This window comes from Falco punctatus (genome assembly GCF_963210335.1).
Source record: "Falco punctatus genome assembly, chromosome: 7".
Lineage (NCBI taxonomy): Eukaryota > Metazoa > Chordata > Aves > Falconiformes > Falconidae > Falco > Falco punctatus.
The window spans coordinates 53,570,474-53,590,147 of NC_137587.1; the positions used below are offsets into that span (position 1 = coordinate 53,570,474).

The window sequence follows — 19,674 nt, forward strand, 5'->3', positions numbered from 1 at the left end:
CTCTCTCTGTCCTCTGGAGAGTCTTCACAAGGACCTGTGTCCAGAAGTGGGTGCTGTGCTCTGGCTGAATGTTAAGAGTTACTGATGTGATTTGCAGACTACCTTCTATTTCTTACCTACTTGTTCAAAACTTGTTTTTTTTTTGTTAAGTTCAACCCTTTGATATCTGACATTTAACGAGATCCACTGTCACGGCTCCAAACTCCTTGTGTAATTACTCCTTCCCCATTAGTTACTCAGCCTGTGTTTGTGCAGGTGGTCATTCTGTCATAAATGTAGGATATTGCACCAATCCCTATTACATTTCATCCTGCCTTTTCAGACCCTTCCCCAACCTGCCAACATCTTTTTTGAACTCTAATCCTTCCCTCCAATATTCATGCAGCCTTTCCCAGCTTGGTGTTACCTGTGAATATTACCTCTCTATCCCATCATCAACTTCATGCATGAAAACATAAGCTGTAACTGTACTTAGGAAAGATCTTGCAGATTCTCACTCAGTAGATACAAAACCTATCCAGTGAACTACCAAGTATAGTTTTTGAACCCATTTTGCACTTCCCTTACAGCATTTTCTTCTAAATGGTGTTTTCCTAGCTCACAGAAGTGTCAAACACCTTAGAAAAGCCAAGTTAAATTGCAGCCACTGCTTCTCCCGCACGCAGAAGGAAAGAAGAAGTTGGTAGAAGGAAATTAAATGGATTTGACAAGATTTTTATCTTGACAAATCCATACTGGTTGCTACTGCTGCCCTGGTTATTTTATGGGTGTTTATTAACAGTGGGTTTGAATTCTTGCAGAATTTTTCCAGGAAATGAGGCTGAGTTGACTTGTTCAGCATTTCTCAGCTCCTCCTTGTTCTGCACTTCGCAGCTTGGAAACCGTTTCTTCTTTTCTAGTTTTCTGTCATCTGACACACCCTCCATAATTCTCAAAGGTAACAGCTGCTCTGTGATTGCTTCAGTAATTTCTGCAAGCGCCCGGGGGTGAGTATTAAGCGTGACCGCTCTAGGCACCCCAGGTTTATCTGCAGGCAGCATGTCCCGTTGTGTGACCACTTGAAGGTCTGATGGCAAAACCTACGTCGTCAGCTCTTTCCATATGCCTCCAAAAAGCAAACTCTCAGGGAGATTACGGGGGATGAGAGGAGAAAGTTGCCACATTGTTTAGAGTATCTCATTTGATTTATTGCATGTGATGATAATCTAGCAACATTCGTAGGCAGAAGGGCACATCGGGCTGGAAAGCAGGCTGGTGTGCAGCTTCCCTGCAGCGGCGCCTGCAGCCCTCCTCAGGAGAAAGCCTTCTGGCCCTGCTCTGGGCACGCTGGTGCTGGGCTGGGAGGCATGGGATTTAGGGTAGTGCCACAAATGAGGGCGAGAGAGGCAGATTCTAGTTTTGTGGGGCAAAACTCTCCATGTGGAAATAGTCTCTTATCAGACACTCCAAATTTTCCCTTAGCTGAGAGAGATATGGAAGGTGAGGAGAGAACTTTTGTATTTTGAAGTCTGATTTGCTAGAGTGTGGAAACTAGTAGTGCTAAAGTCAGAGCTAGTGGAGACCACCTCCCAGCATCAGGGAGCAGTAACTGGCTCGCCAGTGCCTTCCAGCTAGATTTTCCCAGATCCAAGTTCACTCAGTTGGTACCTTTCACTTGTCTGCAGGGGTCTTAACATCTAGCAGTCAAAGCATGAAAACTTTGAAAACTTAAACTAAAAAAAGAAATATTGGAAGCAAATTTGCTAAGAAATCTTGAGTCTCAGCAATGAACATTATCACCTTTTATATAAGAATAGTCTTAAAAATAGATGTACTGTGAAACCAGATCTCCAAACACTGAATGTTTAGGACTTCATCTGCTAGCAGAAGCAAAGCAGCTTGCAAGTTAACTGACTAAGCCCCAGGTCACTGGCATCCTAGTGAAAACACCGTTCTAACAAACATTCATTTTTTTAATTAATGAGAACATAGGAAATAAATATCTTCGATGAGTATGTAACTAAAAGCACAGAATGTTTTAACTAATCCTTAAGAATTTATTTGCCTAGTAAAGCACTGTGGCAGGAGGCCATAGAAATACACTTAGGACATTTTAGACCCAATAATAGCTATATTAATATTTAAATAAGTACAAGCCTCTTCTAGTATTTCAGGAACGCTCATCAGCCCATAATAGCGTTTTTACTTAATCCTTAAGTGTATAAGGCTCAGTCAGGACATAGACATTTATTTCCTAAGGGACAGTGACAGTCAGTGTGGGGCTGACTTTTAGCTGCTGTTTGTTTCTGATTTTTTCTGCAGCGGCTCCTCAGGTAGTAATTACTCGGTGTTGTTCCAGAGCAAAGAATCCTCAGTTACAAACCCTTCAAAAACGGGAGTTAGTCTCCTCTCTTGCTTTGCCCATTGATACATACATGTGCTAAGGATCCTGTGTATAAAAAGTATAAAAGCAGATGCTTGCTTTCCGTTGCAAAGTCTTCACACGTAGCACAAGCTGTAGTAGCTTCTCTCCTTGGTTGTGAAGAAGACTCTCGTGTGCTTGTGTCGGGTGTGAGCGCTTCCTTAGCAGCCTGGGTTGCATATGTTTAATCATTTATGGAGCTGCTTATTCTTGTGTACAGGAGCAGGAAAATAGCTCAGCTGAACAGAAGTAAAAATTAGTTCATTATACGTGTTTATATTTGCATTAATTTGCATCCAGGTGATTGGTATAATAGCAATGTATTTAGTGACAAGAAAAGTAAATTGTTCAGGATTGTGTGGTATCTATGGCTCCCCAAAAATTTAACTGGGTATCAAATAACATCAATGCTTGTTTTGTAGACTCTGAAACTGAGACTGTCAGGTGATTTACTGGGTCTCCCCTCCCCCGTCCCCAATTTTAAACCTCTTTCTGTGTTTTTCCCTTTATCAGCACACACAGATGCATGCCGTTAAAGAATCTGCATGCCATCCTTTCTCTGTAAGGACTGTCTCCTCTTGTCTAGGTGCTGGAGCATTTCACAAAAGCTTATTTTAAATACAGTGTGCTTCTGAAGAAAATAACATTGTTCAATAAAGGAAACTTTTAATAATTATGATTTTTAAAATGTGGCTTGCAGATTGTGTAAATCTACTGTAACTTCATTTAGTTTATACAACCACAAGTACTGGATTTTAAGTCTGCATTCATCAAAGCTGCCACGTTCATGTCAGCACTGAAAACCTGTAAATGATGAAGTTATCTGTCAGAGACATATGAAATGGTTTGCAGTATGTTAACCAGTCCAGGAACTGGACTTGCGGAAAAAGATGTGTTTCAGAGTCACTGCCTCCTCTGGAGAAAACAGGGGTAAAGGAAGTGGGGAACGATAAGGTTTATTATGGGTTGATCCAAAAGTATTTGTCTGGGAAATTTTGGCAAATTCAGTCTGTTTAAAGAAACTAAAAAACCTGTGGATTTGTCCGTCTCTGAAATTTCATTAAAAGCATTACTTTGGGGATTTTAGTGTTCAAATTCTAATAGGAGAGAAGCTTCGAAGACATTTACTCCCTTAAGAGATGACTGAAAACTTTTGTCTGGAATGTTGCTGGGGGCTTCACAAGCCCGAACTTGAATCTCCTTTTTTCCCCATATACCTTTGGCATTTATTATTCTGAAGTGTGACATCAAGTCCTTCTTCGGTAGAATTGATTTGAATAGAAATGGCCGAGAACTCTGTGGAAATCCTGAAGGCAGGATTTGGAGGTGTATTTACTAATTTTGCCAAAGTCTTCATTTTATACAACAATTTAAAGTTATTTGACTTAGCAATTTTTTGGGGGATACTAGTGTGCTGATGGAGATAGAATCACATTTCAAAGTATAGATCTGGGTGCAAGCTGACATTTCAGAGGCCAGTAAGATTCTACTATAGTCAAATAGAAATACTCCATTCTTTCAAATTTTAAAGACAGACATCAGCCCTTTCTGGGACAGAGCACTTTAAAGTATTTTCCAGGTGAGAAATGGCACTGCATGTAGCAGGTTTTCTTCTCTGATTAGTGCCAGAATTTAAAAAAATAACCAACAAAAAAACCTTGCTGAAAAATGTTTTAGTCGTATTTTTTCCCTGTAGTTTGGGCTTTAATAATATGTTCCTTAAATATTTTAATTTTATTTTTAGTAAATTCTGTATAACGTCCCTGCAAGAGGAGGCATCTTCGATGAAATCCTAATAGTCTGTATCGTTTACAGTTTCTAGGGAATGTAAAACCATAGAATTACTAATGATTGATTTAATCAGATTTACATGAAATAGCTAGTTATGCCTGCAAAAGAGTAAAATGGTGAGGAGAAAAAATCCCTACCCATTTAGAAACACTTGTGCTTGACATTTCAGACAATTCTTCACCCATCAGCTTATGAGGGTTTTACTGATACAGTTTTAGCTTTTGCTGGATACAAAGGGAAGCAAGAAGTTTTGAGATTAAGCAGCTGCTGTTTGGTTTTCTTCTGCTCATCTAGAAACATTTTCATAATTTTGATTTTGTGTAAGTGGGAGCAGTTATTCAGAGCTTCAGCAGAAGCGCGGTCCATGTGAAACTGCCATCTCCTGGCTGTTGTGGGGGCCAGAGAATGCAATCTGTGTGGCTGCTCTGCCCTGTATGCAAAGTGCAAGTGATGGCTTGTAAATACAGATAAAGGCCATTTTAAAAAACTTTTTTTTTCTTTTTTTTTTCACGGACAGAGAACTTTAATCTATGTTTATATAGGGCAGTGGAGACATCCAGTGGCCAGTGTCTTCAGTGACTGACAGATGGTAGCTTGTGGATTCTGACCGTCTGACAAATAAATGAAAGGCTGATATGAAAACAGGCAATTTTAGGAGTTGGGTTTTTTTTCTGCCTTTAAGTTCAGAAAAGAGTTCCAAATGCAACAGAGTGAAAACTAAGGTCTGTAGAAGAAACTACATTACCCGGTCATGTCATGTAAAGGGGTACTGGCCTTGAGCCACTGTTAAACACAGAACTTGTGGCAGTTCTAGTGAAGCCAGCAGTACTTACACTTCAGGTACTCGTGTAAACCACCTGACGGAGTGCTTGGCTGAACTGAGGCCAACAGCACGTTGACATCTAAAGGTTAGATTTGAATTGTTACAAGTAAACACAGCTTAAAGGTTTTGTAGATAAATATGTACAATTGATTTGAACTTCAGATGAAAAACTCAGTTTTGAGCACCTATTTAAGAAAATTATTAGTAACAAAGAAAGAGCAAAGGCAAGGAATTGAGAGTTGTGTTGTAGCCTTTGACTAGGCTTCCACAGGGATCGGAGGATACAGAAATACCCTTAACTGGGAAAGACTGGCCACCTTGCAATGTGCAGTGACTTGAAGCAGGTGCAGTTGTTCATAGGTGCTTTATTTAATTATGGCTCAATAATTATATTTCTAGTGCCTGTAAAAGGTGTAACTTGAGCAGAAAAGTATGTATTCTGATAATGATCCTCTGCCATTCACAGTGTAAATGCCTAATGTTTCCGTCATAGAGCAGTTCTGCTACTGTTACTGTGCAAAATGCCTCGTTGTACGAGTTATCACTATTTCTACATACTGTAAAAAAGAAACGACAAAACTTTTGAAAGTTGTTAAGGCAGCTCTTTGGATTTCTCACTCTTGTACAAGTAATTCAAAATGGCAGACATGACAGCTCACTAAGGACATTGCAGAAACTTTTATTAAACATTACAACTTCCCAAATACCTACATTCTTCTTCTACAGCGGGACCCAGGTAGAACATTAATACTGTGCTGAGACAAATTTTCAGTCAGTCAGAACAGAAAGAAATTTCGTAAAAGCACATCAAGTTTATACCTTTTTCAGTTTTCCAGTTATCCAGCTGGTCAAGAGAGACTTGAATGTGTGTGGTTTTATGAATGACTTGTTTCTAGTTGGTTTCCTCTCATTTCATTGGGGATTAATAATTAACTTCCCAGCTATTTTTAATGGATGACAGTAAATCTATAAAGTATCATTAATAAATAATGAAACAGATGGGTTTGGGAGGGATGGAAAAAATGGGAAAATTGGAGTAAATGAGAATGTCTGCAAGTTTCTTATGCCATAAACACTAAATAGGAGGACAATGTTATGGAACATTGGGGCCTTTCAGAAGTATTTCTGTTCATTGAATCTACTCATCAGTAGTTCCCCATGACTATTTAATGTAGGACTTACTGGATCTGGGAGTAGAACAATTTGTGGTATATTCAGGTGAAGATGAGGAGTTCGAATGATATCTTCTATTGTGGCTTTGTATTTGTTAAAATGTACTAGCAATTTCATTATAAAAGCTTGAAATTATTTTAATTTTCTTAATATCCAAACCCCAGTGCCGAAGATGTTAAATTATCTATTAAATTGATTATTAAATTGTTAATATATACATTAAATATCTACTAAGTTGAGGAGACAAGGTGTAGTAATAAACATCTTTATTACATGAGAAAATGAAAAGTGGAAGTAAAAAAGTAGTGGAAATGTTCCCCCATCACTGGAATGAAGAATGGAAAATGATTTTTGGAAGAAAAAAAATAATCTGAGCCAGAGAAGTTTATATGAAGTTAACAAAACTGAAAGGGACAAAGTAAAAAATAAACACAACCCTTTCTGGTTATTGTCAAGAGATGTTCCCAAGCCTAATAAGGACAAAGTCTCAAAAGAGACTCAAATAAAACAGATCACGCCACATTAGTATTTCTGTTGGAAAGACCAAATGTAGTTACATGGTAATTATTTCCTGGAAAATGTTTGCATATTGTTATTTAGAAATCTGGCAACAGGTAACTGCTGCAAAAAGCACTGTTCCTTCTGGCCAGTTCAAAAACTTGTAACAGTGGAAAACCAACCTGATACTGGATCAGTTCTCTTGTTATGGACCTGATCGTCTCCGTTGCTGAATTGCAAAGTTTGAACTTTGCACAAGTCTGTGGGGCCGGATGGGATCCACCCGAGGTTACTGAGGGAGCTGGCGGAGGAACTCGCCAAACCACTCTCCATCGTTTATCAGGAGTCCCAGCTGACTGTGAAGGTCCCAGCAAACAGGAGGTCAGCCAGTGTGACACCCATCTACAAGAAGGGCAGGAAGGAGGATCTGGGGAACTAGAGGCTCGTCAGCCCGACTGCGGTCTGGGCAGGCCGGGCCCATCGGCCGAGGCCAGTTGTGTGAGGTTCCACCAGTGCCGGGCCCTGCCCGTGGGGCACAGCGACCCCAGGCAGCTGCAGGCTGGGGCAGGGGGCTGGGAAACTGGAAAGGTCCTGGGGGGCTGATGGCTGAACATGAGCCCCCAGTGTGCCCAGGGGGCCAAGGCGGCCTCCAGCATCCTGGCTTGTACCTGAAGTAGTGTGGCCAGCAGGGCCGGGGCAGGGATCGTCCCCCTGAACTCGGCACTGGTGAGGCTGCACCTCAAACATCGTGTCCGGTTTTGGGCCCCTCGCTCCAAAGGGACACTGAGGGGCTGGAGCGTGTCCAGAGCCGGGCAGGGGGCTGGGGCAGGGGCTGGGGCACAGCTCTGATGGGGGGTGGCTGGGGGGGTTTACCCTGGGGAGGAGACTGAAGGGGGGGACATTATTGCTCCCTACAGCTGCCTGAAGGGGGGTTGTAAGCAGGTGGGGGTCGGTCTCTTCTCCCAGGTAACAGGTGACAGGACAAGAGGAAACATCCTCAAGTTGCACCAGGGGAGTTTAGGTTGGATATTAGGAAAAATTTCTTCCCTGAAGGGGTGGTGAGACATTGGCACAGGCTGCCCAGGGAGGTGGTGGGATCACCATCCTAAAGAACATGTATCTGTGGTGCTCAGGGATGTGGTTTAGTGGTGGGCTGGGCAGTGCTGGGTTATCAGTTGGACCTGATGATCTCAAAGTTCTTTTCCAACCTAAATAATTCTAGGATTCTATGAACTAATGTTCCAGTAATGATTACTAAGCCCACATAGTCTATTATCCAAAACAGTGAAACCTTAAAGTAGTTCAAAGCTTTCAAGAAAGCTTTCTAGGGAATGTGACATTTTTTGTTTCCTTTGTGTTTTCCTTCTTTGAATAGGAAGCTGGATAAACAGTGTTGCCTGCAATTAGTACTACAGCAACACTTGTCATCCATGCTGAGCTCCACAGGTGGTCACTGGTGGATGCTTTTCAGTATGGAACTGTCACATTTAAGGTCTGCGTCTGGCATGGCGTATCACTCTCAAGTCTGCAATGCAGCAGGACTAGATAGCTCTTAGTAGTGTATTGGACCTGCCTTTGTTTTCCTGTATGTACATGTGCCTTGAAGCACTTACTATATGAAAATAAAACCTTTGAACAGACACTTTGGTTTCACAAAACTGTAATTTTTGCCTTAGTGAATATATTACTTATTAAATTACATCTCCTGAATGGAAGAGACCACTGCTTTGTTTAGATGACATCAGCCTGTAGACTTACTATAGCTTTACTCACAAGTACAGTGGATACGGAAGGGTGAGACTTGGCCAGACTGCTTACTGTACCATTCCTCCTTCTCTGCCCTGTGGGCTTCTGTGGGAGAACCAAGAATGTCAGTAATCTGCAAGTCTATCGCTGAAATCCCACAGCATTAATAACCTTTAACTAAAGTAGATGTTACATGGATAGACATGAGCACATCTCTTAAAAGTTTTTTGAGTGTCTGCTATGCCCCATTACACTTCCTGTAAAGCAGATTCAGAGCTTTTATCGTGAGTAAATACTGAATTACAGCCCACAACAAGCTAGGTCCTGAAAATAACCGAGCTATGCGGAGACAACTTGTTCCTGGAACAATTGGTTCTGACAGATCACGGATGAGTGTGTCTTGGCTCGTTACGGAGAAGCACTGAAGTTGACTTTACAAGGCAGTGTGCACACAGAATGAAGCCTAATTTAAATTCGCTTAATCTCGTAATGTAGTATTAGCATGAATGTGATATTTGCTTGCCAAGAGTGTGCATGCCACTTCTCTATGGGCACCCTCGAGGCATGTTTCTCAAATTGCAGAGCTTGTTATTAACTATTTTTAGATGTTTAGGCAAACTTACAAAAACTGACAAATGGTAGAAGCATTCTGCAGTGTTCTGTAGAGAGCTAGAACTGCTACACAGATAACTGGGGAGTCTGGATCTCACACTAAATGAAGATTTGGCCTGAGGAACCATCAAGGAGAGTCTGTCCATTCCTGTCCCTACCTCATGTCATGGGGAATGTGAAATTTCTTTGTTGTACCATTTATTCTGGTTGCACCTACTGCTAGCATCATCTGTGGCAGATTTAATGTGCTTGCAGTAAGACACAGTACATGCTCCAAGCAGCCTGCAATCTCAGGAGCTGAAACAGAAAGGAGGAACTTGCTACATTCTGTAAGGGCGGTCAGTGTATGGTTGTGTGCAATGTAATTAATTTATTGATCGGTTGCATTTTTATTTGATTTTCACGTTATTTCCTGTTATTTTCTTAGTTCTGTGGCTATTTTCAATTTCCCTTTGATCAGCTGAATACATTATTTAGCAAACATATTGCAGTTGGAATGGTCTTTCTTGTAACATTTTTTCCTGTGAATATCATTAGACTGAAGTTGCGTGCGCTGGCAAGCTGCCTGTGGAGCGTGCACTGTGTCTCTCCGAGCTCACTGCCGAGCAGCCCTGCCGTGGGCTGGCCCCGCTGACCCGCTGCCTCGCCCTGTGCTGGGGGTCGGCGGAGATGGCAGCATGCGTTGGAAGAGGAGGCTGAAGGAAGGAATAGCCGCCATGGAGTCCAAAAGCACCTCCTGCACGTGCTCTGCTGTGGAGCCACTGGCTTCGGGCAGGAGAATTCCTCCTGGGCCTTGTGCAGAGGGGAGGCAAGCGCAGGAGGAGGAGGAGGGCCTGAGGGGAGGGCGGGAGATGGGGGCTCCGCAGGGGCAGGAGGTGTTAGGATGGTGGAGGATGGAGCACGTGCAGCGGACACAGCACCCCCAGCTGCCTTGGCCTCTCCCTCCTCCTAAGGGCTCTGTCAGCCTTGGCAGCACCGAGGGAAGGTGAGTTTGATTTGGGGGATCTTTGCTGCAAGCCATGCTCTTTGTGAGGGCCCGCTGCGTGCCTCTGAGCGTGGCGTGAGGAGCCATGAGCTTGGTGTGGCTGGACAACTCCTTTCAGTAAAGTTTTAACATTTGGAAATACTCTTTCTCAACGAAATGCAACCAGATCTATCCAAAAGCTTCTGTGAGCAGGAAAGTTTCCAAAATGGCAACTTTCTGCCTTTTTAAATGTGAACAGGTTTTAGGTTTGGGCTGGGGGTTTTCTGAGGGCATTAATTTTTTATGCTTTCATTTAATGAAATCAAGTGGGGGCCAGGATGCGTGTGGGCTGAGAGTAAGACCAGGGTGCCACTGGCGGTGTCCCAGCAGCTGGCCAGGCCCACAGTCCACACTGAACCTTCTGGAAAGCTGGTGGCAGCAGGGAGCTGGTGGGGGGCAGGGGGAGGGTTGCTCCCCGAAAGCAGCCAGAGCCCTGGCGAGCCTGAGAGAAAAACAAGGGAGTTCAGCTGCAAGTCGTATTTGTTTGTTGTCCCCTTTGTTTTAACGCCTGGCGGAGGAGCTTTCTCCCTCAGGAACTGATGTATTTCGCCGGTGCTTAGGCGCCTATTCTGCGGTTCCCGCCTTCCCCTGAGGGGGCGATGCTGCGGGCCGCCTGCTGCACTGGGCCCCTCAGGCCGGGCCCCCTCACAGGGTGGCAGCATGTGTGACCTCGTACAAATGTGCATTTTCCTAATAGTGGGATTAAAAGGAGTTTAGGATTGTTCTTCTGAGCCTGTGAACCCTGGGGGAGGACGTTTTTTCCCATGCATGCTTGTGCTTCCCAGCAATGGCTCTGCCCTGCCTCTCAGGCAGGTCAGTGCAGAGGCCTTAGCCTGAAATGCTGCTGAAGGCCTAGTTTGAACTCCAGCCGCTGGCTATAGGGTGGTGACATCTAAATCCCTCTTTTTTTTCCCTTTAAAAAACGTGTGGGTGGGTTGCACAGTTGAATTTTTCCTCTTAAACCTGTGTACTGCACTTAAATCTGCATTTAAACAGGTTGTTTAGGGGAAGTGAAATGTCTTGATGAATTTAATTGTGGTGTAAGTTTCCTCAATTAAATCACTCTTAGGAGAATAAAAGCAACTAAAAGTTATTGTATGGGTTGCCCCTACTCCTGTGCTCTTGCATTTGTTTTGACTATGGCTTACTGTGTGAACTTGATAAATAGCACTTCAGAAAAATCACGTTTCATCTTTTTGCACCATTATATATATCTGTCAGTACATGTCCAATGCAAAATACATTCTGTCTGTGAATTTTAGTGCATCAATGAATAGGACAAATAAACCAGAAAGCAGGATGTTTTTTGTACTTAATCGTGTCACTGCTGCTGGTATTGAGAGACTTCAGGTTTTTGTCTGTCAGGAAGGGTAATAATTTCTAAATCAGTGCCCATCTGGAGGGGTTTTGTGTCTTGGTAAAATGTGAAAGAAGTAATTTATGGTAGGAAGTTTTCAACGCAATATCTGCTCTGTGATGCAGAACAGGTGCATTTTGTAATTAAACGTGAGGTCTCAGTACACTTGCAGTTGAAGTGGGAGGTGGCAGAACTGTGCTGTGGTCCCATTCTTGCCTGCCTGGGTCTTGCTCCTCCTAAGAAAAGGTGGAAGGTAAATTTCAACAGAGGATTTGAGAAACGAAGTCTTGCAGTTTAGACAAGCCCAGGGTATCCCAGAGGTACTTACGGCTAGTTTGGCAAGGATGTTATAAGAAACGTACTGGGTTTTTTTATTAATATTTATTTTTTTATTTAGATGCTTTTTCAGTCTGCAAAATGAAAACCAAACATTGCATGTTACCAGGATTATTTACTAAAGGCACCTCCTTCAGTTAAATCAATAATGAATACATCTGGCAGAACCTGTGTGGTAGCATTAAATTTCACCCAAGTTCGCTATTAAGATAGGGTAAAGTGAGAATTTCCACAAAGACTTGGTTGTGCTAAGGTGGGCATGAGGATGAAAAGCAAATACATTAGTAGCACATATAAAACAGTACCTGTATAGTGGACTATCTTAGAAAATTTGTCACACTTACAAAGAGTGCATGAGTGGAAATGTGTCTTGCTGCCAGCAAGTTGGGAAGGTCTTCACCTAGAAGACTTAACTCTGTTCCCTGAGGTCAGATAGATTCTTTTGTAAAGTCTGGGATCAGATGGCGTAGTACTAAATATGTTGCTTGAGTGGAATCAATCGCTTCACAGCTCATTGTTTAATTGACATTTTAGGTCCATTTGCCGAGCCAATAGTGTAGCTTGACCTGAAGCTTAAACTATAAAAACCCCAGAGTTGTGGCAAAATACTGGGTAAGGGAGGGTGTCAAGATGCATGTGAGGTTAATAGGCAATGGAGTACTTTTTACTGGTGTGGTATCTTGTTTTACAGGGGAATTCTGAAATGTGTTTATTCTGCTGTAATTTTTGCATAGTAAATACACAGTGCTTACATAAAATCCCGATGGGAAATGCTCCTCATTCAGTAGGGGAAATTCTGTTAGCAGAGTTTGCTCTCCTTAGGTGAAAGTTTTTTTCGGTTCTTCGACATCTGGGAACATTGTCTTTAGGTAGTGTAAATTGGTATATGACTAAGCAAGGCAATGTCTTAGGTTTGCTTATCACAAGAATCTGCAGATTGAAGGCCAAAGGGTCATAGGGTGAGATGCTCATACAACTTTTATTGTTAAGGCTTTATCTATTTATTTATTTATTTATTTACTTATTGGTAAAATATTTCTTTTTCTATAAGCAGGAACAGTTCCTAATAAGAAAGAAGCAAAGACAAAAGTTATGAAATAGGAGTCATATTTTACAGAGCAAGTAAGCTCAGTCTGCTTGTGGTTGTTGCAATGCAGTAGTCTTACCTATTAAATCATAAATGAAGAGATAGGTCCAGGAAAAAATGCCACGCTTCTGCAGTTAAAATTCTTCATTTTTCTGAGTAGGCAAAACTTTTCTTGGGATCTAGAAAGCTGAGAAGCCCAACAATAAGTATTTTAAAGGAACACAACCAAGTGAGAGTTATTAGGAAGAAGAAGGAATGTGAGGCTTCAAGATACTTTGAACTAAATGGGATCAACATAGGAGACAGGATATTTCAGAAACCCAAATGGCTCGACTTGATTTTAGGCAATGGGAAGAGGTGCTGATCGATACCTAGTGTTGCAGGTTGTAAAAACAGGAGACTTTCAGACACAGAAAAAGACAAGTTGGTTTCCATTGTAATGAATCACTGAAGCTGGATTTTATTTATTTGAGAATTCTGAAAATAGTTATGTGTGAAGTGACTAAGCTGCTAAGAAGAATGGTCCGTTTATCATTAAAACTAACTGTTATACTTGGAGATTGAACGGCAGGAAATACCTCAGTGTGTTTTTTTTAAAAAAATAACTAAGTGAAGTTCTTGGAATGATAAGCTAGTGAATCTATCTTTAAAAAGTAGCCAGTGGAAAAATTACCTAGTTAAGCATGGCATGCATAGTGTCTGCAAAAAGGGAACTAGGTAAACAGATCTTTGACCTCACGTAAAATTAGTAGATTTTTGAGGATTTCATGAAGCTATTGTCAGATGCAATAGATGATGTATATGAGTCGCAGTTAAATAGCTGTGTGAGGGGAAATCTGAGATGGAAATTTCAGAATTGGTCTGCACTAATCCGGTGTCTGCACAGGGGGTAACTTGAGTTGAAAGCTTGTTACTTTTTCAGAAAACCAATGTTAAGTATATATTTGAAATAATTGCATGTCTTTAGTTTCACTATTTGTTATGTCTTAACTGAAGATTCAAAAGTACACTTAAGTAGAATGGGAATACCATGTTTTAGCAGCTAAAAAAGGTATATAGCATCTCCTTTGGCAGATTAGATAGTGGGATTCAGTTATGTTACAGGGTATGAGGGGAAGCTTGGTGAAGTCAGGGGAGTTTTAGTTTTTGATTATGGCAGCAAGGAAAGTATTGTCAAAAGAAAAAGGAATTCTGTTGGTACCTCACTGCCAGCATGTAACAGTGCTGCTCTTGGTTGGAAAGAAAATGATGGTATTGTTATTTCAGTTGGCAAATAGGGGTAATGAACTGTGTGCAACTTCAACGTGACAGATGATTTGAAATAGAGAGACTACACAAATGTGTTAACAAACTTGATAGCATAGGATATGTAGGGTGTTAGGCTGTATCTGTTTTAACAGATTTTCACAAGAGAAGATAACTCTTATCTTCTGTGTTCCTTTCACCTAGAGTTCAGTGGGCTGATTTCCTTCTGGTTCTTGTGTTCCGACAGAGATCACAAGGTTTTGAATAGTGATGCATTTTATCTATTTTTTAAAAAATCAAAGCGTTGTTTTTTCTTAATTTTCTCTTGAACTAAGGAATAGTCACTGAAGTGCAACTTGTAAAAATGAAGAGGAAAAAACAGATTTTTTAAAAATTTGCAACTAGCTTGTTTTATGTGTTTCTTAGTGCTAAATGTTAGTGTGATTATTTGATGTGAACTCTCAAACCTCTGGTGCTATTTTAATGGGCTTTTCCTTTTAAATACTGCTGCTGTGTTCTTTACAATGAGGACTTCTGTCTCTTTTCACAGTGAAGGGAAGTCAGAAGTGTGAGCTGAATTGCCGTGCTATAGGCTACCGCTTCTATGTGAGACAAGCTGAAAAGGTGATAGATGGGACACCCTGTGACCAAAATGGAACTTCAATCTGTGTGGCAGGGCAGTGCAAGGTAAGGCTACTGTCTCTAGCAAGGCTGCCTCTAGACTGTCTATGTCATGTAATTTCTATGCCATATGTAATTTCTGTATGAGGTTGGTATCACTCTACCTGTGAATTGGTGTCTTGAATGTCTGTCTTCTTTTTTTTTTTCTTTTCGTTTTTTTTTTTTTTTGGTGAGGGGGGAGTAGTTGTGAAAAACATTAACGTTTATTATTACAGGTTTTATTTCTTAACTAATGTTTCTGTCTACTGAGAGCAAACTATGGGATGCTGAAAGTCTGGATTCAGAAGGTATTCTGACCACACTAAAGAGGATTTCCAGTGAGCTTTTTCCACGTGCTTAGCTTTCTACAGAAGAGGTTCTCTGAAAGAATCAGAAGAAAAAGACTGGAAGCTTAAATAAGAGAGAAATAGAACATCTTTCTTTGATTAAACTTCAGAGTGGGTATATTTTTTCCAGTCTGCAACATAATGGTTTATTCCATTTTGTGTTTATTTTGATTGCTTTTTAGCTGGTGTGTTAGTGTAACTTTTCTGATTGGTCCATGTTTGCCATTTTTAAGAACCAGGTCTTACTGGCTGTCCATTTACTCAGCAGTGATCTTCTCTTGGAAAATACTTAAGTGAATGGTCGTTTTTCAAGGGTTCAGAAGGAGCTGCTGTGTTGACTTTTTGGAGTCTGCTTTGTAGATTCCCTTTGTAATGAATAAATACGCTGCTTTAAGCAAAATGGTAGCAACTTTAAACAGAATGTATGTTATGGCGTTTAGAAAAAAAAAGTAGTTTTTAATATTTCAAGTGAGGTTAGTGAAAGAAATAAATTCCTAACAAGGGGCATTTGATACTTGGCTGATGTTTCCCATGTATCAGTTGGTAAAACAAGCAGAAGTGGGTCAGATGTGGCTCATGAACTCAAATAGTGAAAGGTCAAGTTCAGTTTAAATAGTTGGTTTGCCAGAGGAAATCACTTATGAATACAACCTTTTCCTCAGCATGTTCAGATTCCTCTTACTTGTGCACATCTGGACAATGCCATGTATGTTTCTGTTCTGTATTTCTTAGCACAAGCAGAGCCACAGCTTTGAATTTCCTTTGTAGATGATAGATCTGTGTGAAGTTGGTTATTCTTTAAAGCTTTCCTTGATCTTAGACCAATTCAGAAAGGGCCAGAAATTTGTTTTTATTACAGTTCTGATCCATGACTCAGAAAACTGAAAAACAGTTTTAGTATACCAGCTGTTGTATTTTCCCAGTACTGTGCAATTACAGAAGTGTATACTGATACATTTGGATTGGAGGTCTGGGATAGAAAGCAAAGGGAGTGCTCGGCAGCCTAGTAGTAAAGCGTTCTGAATTCGGAAAAGTCACCGGTTGTCTGTGTAGAACTTCCCAAAGCTGCATAAAACAAACAACAGGTTGTGAATCCTTACTGTGGATATGTAACTTGGGATTCGGAGTTGTAGAATAAATCAGGTTGTAAGGTACCTGGGAAGATCATGTAGTTCAACACCCTAGCTGTATCAGATAGCTATCACGGCCTTTTCTAGGTAGAGTTTTGAACCTGTTCCATTTTTTAAGCAACATAATGGTGGAATCTTTTTCCTCACATTTGATTGAAATTCCCTGTATTGCAGCTTATGCCCTTGGTCTCTCAACCTAGTGCTGCACATCTCTGAGAATCTGACTCTATCTTCTCTGTTACCCTCCCAACAGATGTAGACAGCAGCAAGACCTTGCCATAGCCTTCTCTTAAAGCTAGGGATTCCTAGGCTGTAGTGGTTTGGAATCCAAGACTTGTATCCTACTTGCATAAATAGCAAAACTATAAAAAATGAGTAGTTCTATTTAACAGTGATATTACACTCGTATACTGTTCTGTATTGTGTACGTTCTTGAGTGAACATGAATGTAGTTGAATGATGTAATAAGTTGAGAGTTAAATAATTAAGGTTTTGTACTGTCAGATGCTTAAGAGAATATTTTCCTGAAAAGTTGTTATTTACAGTTCACTGAAAATGTTTCTTGAGTAATGAAGCTTATTCAAGTCTTTCTAGTAGGTAGGTCTTCCTTAACTGCACATTATCTTAATTTTTTTTAAGTCAGAGTATTTCAATGTCTAAGGAATTTATGGTCTCTGTCACCCTCTGTTGGACATTTTACTGCATTACCATAACAATAATATCCTGGTGTTAAAAAAGCATTATCTGTTTTGTTCCCAGGACTGTTGTTTCTAGTTCTTAGAAAAAAAAAAAAGGTGGAAAATGTTGCTATAATAAAAATAACTTAGATTAAAGAATATGATAGAGACAGGTAAGTAAAAATTAAAAATGCATGAAAAAAGGTATTTCTAACTTCTCACTTTTTAACCATTTAAAAAGTTACGTAGGACAACCACAAGTAATATTAGTTAGAAGTTCTCAATATATAAAATGCAGTCACACCAGTTAACACTAAAAATACATGAAAGAGAAGTTTTGTCTTAACGTCAAAACCAGGATGTTCAGTACTTTATCTCCTTTTCGAGTTGTTAACCAATGTTAGAATGGGCTTTTGAAACTGAAGTATTGTTTAATCTTATCAGCAAAGAGAATAGTGTAAGAGAAGATTTTAAGAACAGTAGTATGTTCTAAAGTCCTTCTTACAGCGTGGTGGTTGTGACCATTACAGTATTATGCAGGACAGAACAACAGTATATTTCTGAGTACTTACTTCTGAACAGCGTCCCGGAGAGTATCTTTTTTCACTGTTTGCTATTCCTTTGTTCAGTGGGCCCCCAGAGCTGGAAGTAAAAACTTTGTAACATGTGCAGCACAAAAGGTGATATATAAAAGCTTATTTTTCAGATGTAGTCCTTTATCAAAACTTAATATATATAGTCTTATGATGAAAAATCTTAATTTGTTTGTTTGGTCTTTTCACTTTCTTATTTGCCTGTGACATTGTGATAACCGGCATATTTAATAATGCAAGTACTACAAAAAAAGCTCGCTCACTGAAGATTGTGTATTTCCTGGTGCAGACTAGACTGAATTCTGATTAAATGAAACCTTTTTAAAGCAATTACATAATTCTAAAATAAAGCAAGGTAAAATAGGAAGAACTGGGTGATATTCCAGCTATGCAGAAGAAAGAAGTATAACAATGATCTTGATAATCAGTTTTATTATTTCTGTGTTTGTCTGTTTTTCTGCATATTTGAGCACTATTATTCTGATGAATTTTGGAAAGTGAACAACCTTTTTCATTGACAGTCCTTCTATTGAGTTCCACTTCTGTTTTTTCAAAATTTTTATTTAGTGCCACAGCTGGTTATTGCTAATATATATGCTTTGAATATGTTTCAGTATTATTATGTGTTGTTTGTTTTAATACATTTGCTACCCCTCTCCTAACTGTGGATTTTCACAGTACTGTTAAGTTAAAGAATGCCTAAGAATGGGGCTTCTTCAACTTGGGGTTTAGCCAGGAGAGTCTGTTTTCTTGTTTTGAGGTATGTTTTCTGTTTGCTTTAAATCAGTGTATCCTTTTATTTCTTCTGATCCAATGGGATGAGCCTACTCAGTAGTTTTTAAGTTCAGAAGAGAAAGGTGAGTGGAATAGTGATGAGGTTTTAATAAATAAAGCAAAGTATGAGGAAAGAATGCTTTTAATAATTTTGGCCTTGACCATAGTTTACTAAATGTAAACATACATAGGGAAGTATGTTCAATGTGGTTTTTTATCCCCATCTAGGACACTTCTGCTAGAAATCATCTTTCCCAATATTTGGGCACGTGTGAGCATTGATTCATTGTAGTTCTGGCAGCAGAAAAAAGGTTATTTGTGAAGCTGGGAAGCAAATAGGTTTTGCAGAGATGTTAGTTACCACGCGGTGGCGCACTTTGCAAATGTATTATTTAGCATTCCACATAAAACGTCAGTTGGGTGGGAACTGTAGATACCTTTTAAAGGTACTTGAAGCAACTGCTTCCTCTCTCCCGATTTTTATATTGTATTTTCTCTTGCATTGCCGTTAATTTTCATCTTCCAGTTAACTGAAATATCTGAGCAGTTTTTAAATGCACCCAGTGAGTAACTTCAGTAGCAAAATGACTGGCATTAGAGATTGTGGTTGTCTTGAAAAAAAGATAAATTGCATCAGATGTTGAAATCCTTGCAAACTTTATAGGGATGTAACTTAAGTCAGCTATTGGAAGCATAGCCAAGCATGCTAAATCTCCATCAGAAAAACATGATCAGGCAAGGAACTTCCATTTGGGACTGTGCTGACATGCGCTGGTGCCCAGGTGATAGAACTATAGGTGGCGTTATTGTTTTAAGTTAGGAAACTCTTAATGCCTGTGGGATCAGAGTAACAGATCAGAACGATGAGAACCGTGCACTTTCTGTAAGTTAGAGTTCTTCTCATAACTCATACACGCTGGAATATAAAGTAGTCCTATGCTTGTTCTTGCAAGGGTAAAGAATCTGTTTTCTGTAGGAATCTCAACTTACTTGTGTAATGTTGATTGATGACACTGGAAAAAAAGGCTGTGGGGTGGATTTGGTTTGTGTGTGTGTGTGCGTGCGCGCGCGCATGCTTTCTTAAAGTTGGAGTCAGACTTCTTTCTCTGACCTCTTCTATTTAGTTTGCAAGTTCTTCTGAGCAAGTACTCTGTGCTGTGCTAGCTTCTTGTTCTTAGGCATTACAGTGTTCATTTTTTATCAATAATAATGTAAGGAAGAACCTGATATCTGGATTAATATAGCAGAAGGAAGGGCACATAGATACCCATATCTGTCCTTCAGCTGAATGACAGCAAATCTTTGCGGTTACTTGTTCATCTTACTTGGCTGCTCAGAGGGAGGTATATTCTTCACTACACAGAACTTTGTAAAGCTTGGTGTCTTGAGATGTGAAGGCT

At 40.3% G+C, this 19,674-nt stretch overlaps 1 protein-coding gene across 2 annotated transcripts in view; it reads left to right on the forward strand.

Moving 5' to 3' along the window:
• The window catches only part of THSD4 (thrombospondin type 1 domain containing 4), a 320,405-nt gene that overhangs the window by 117,014 nt on the left and 183,717 nt on the right, over positions 1–19,674 (forward strand). For both annotated transcript variants that reach the window (XM_080396118.1, XM_080396119.1), the window contains one exon: positions 14,644–14,780. In XM_080396118.1, the coding sequence (XP_080252244.1) occupies positions 14,644–14,780 (137 nt within the window). The remainder of the gene's footprint in view (positions 1–14,643; positions 14,781–19,674) is intronic.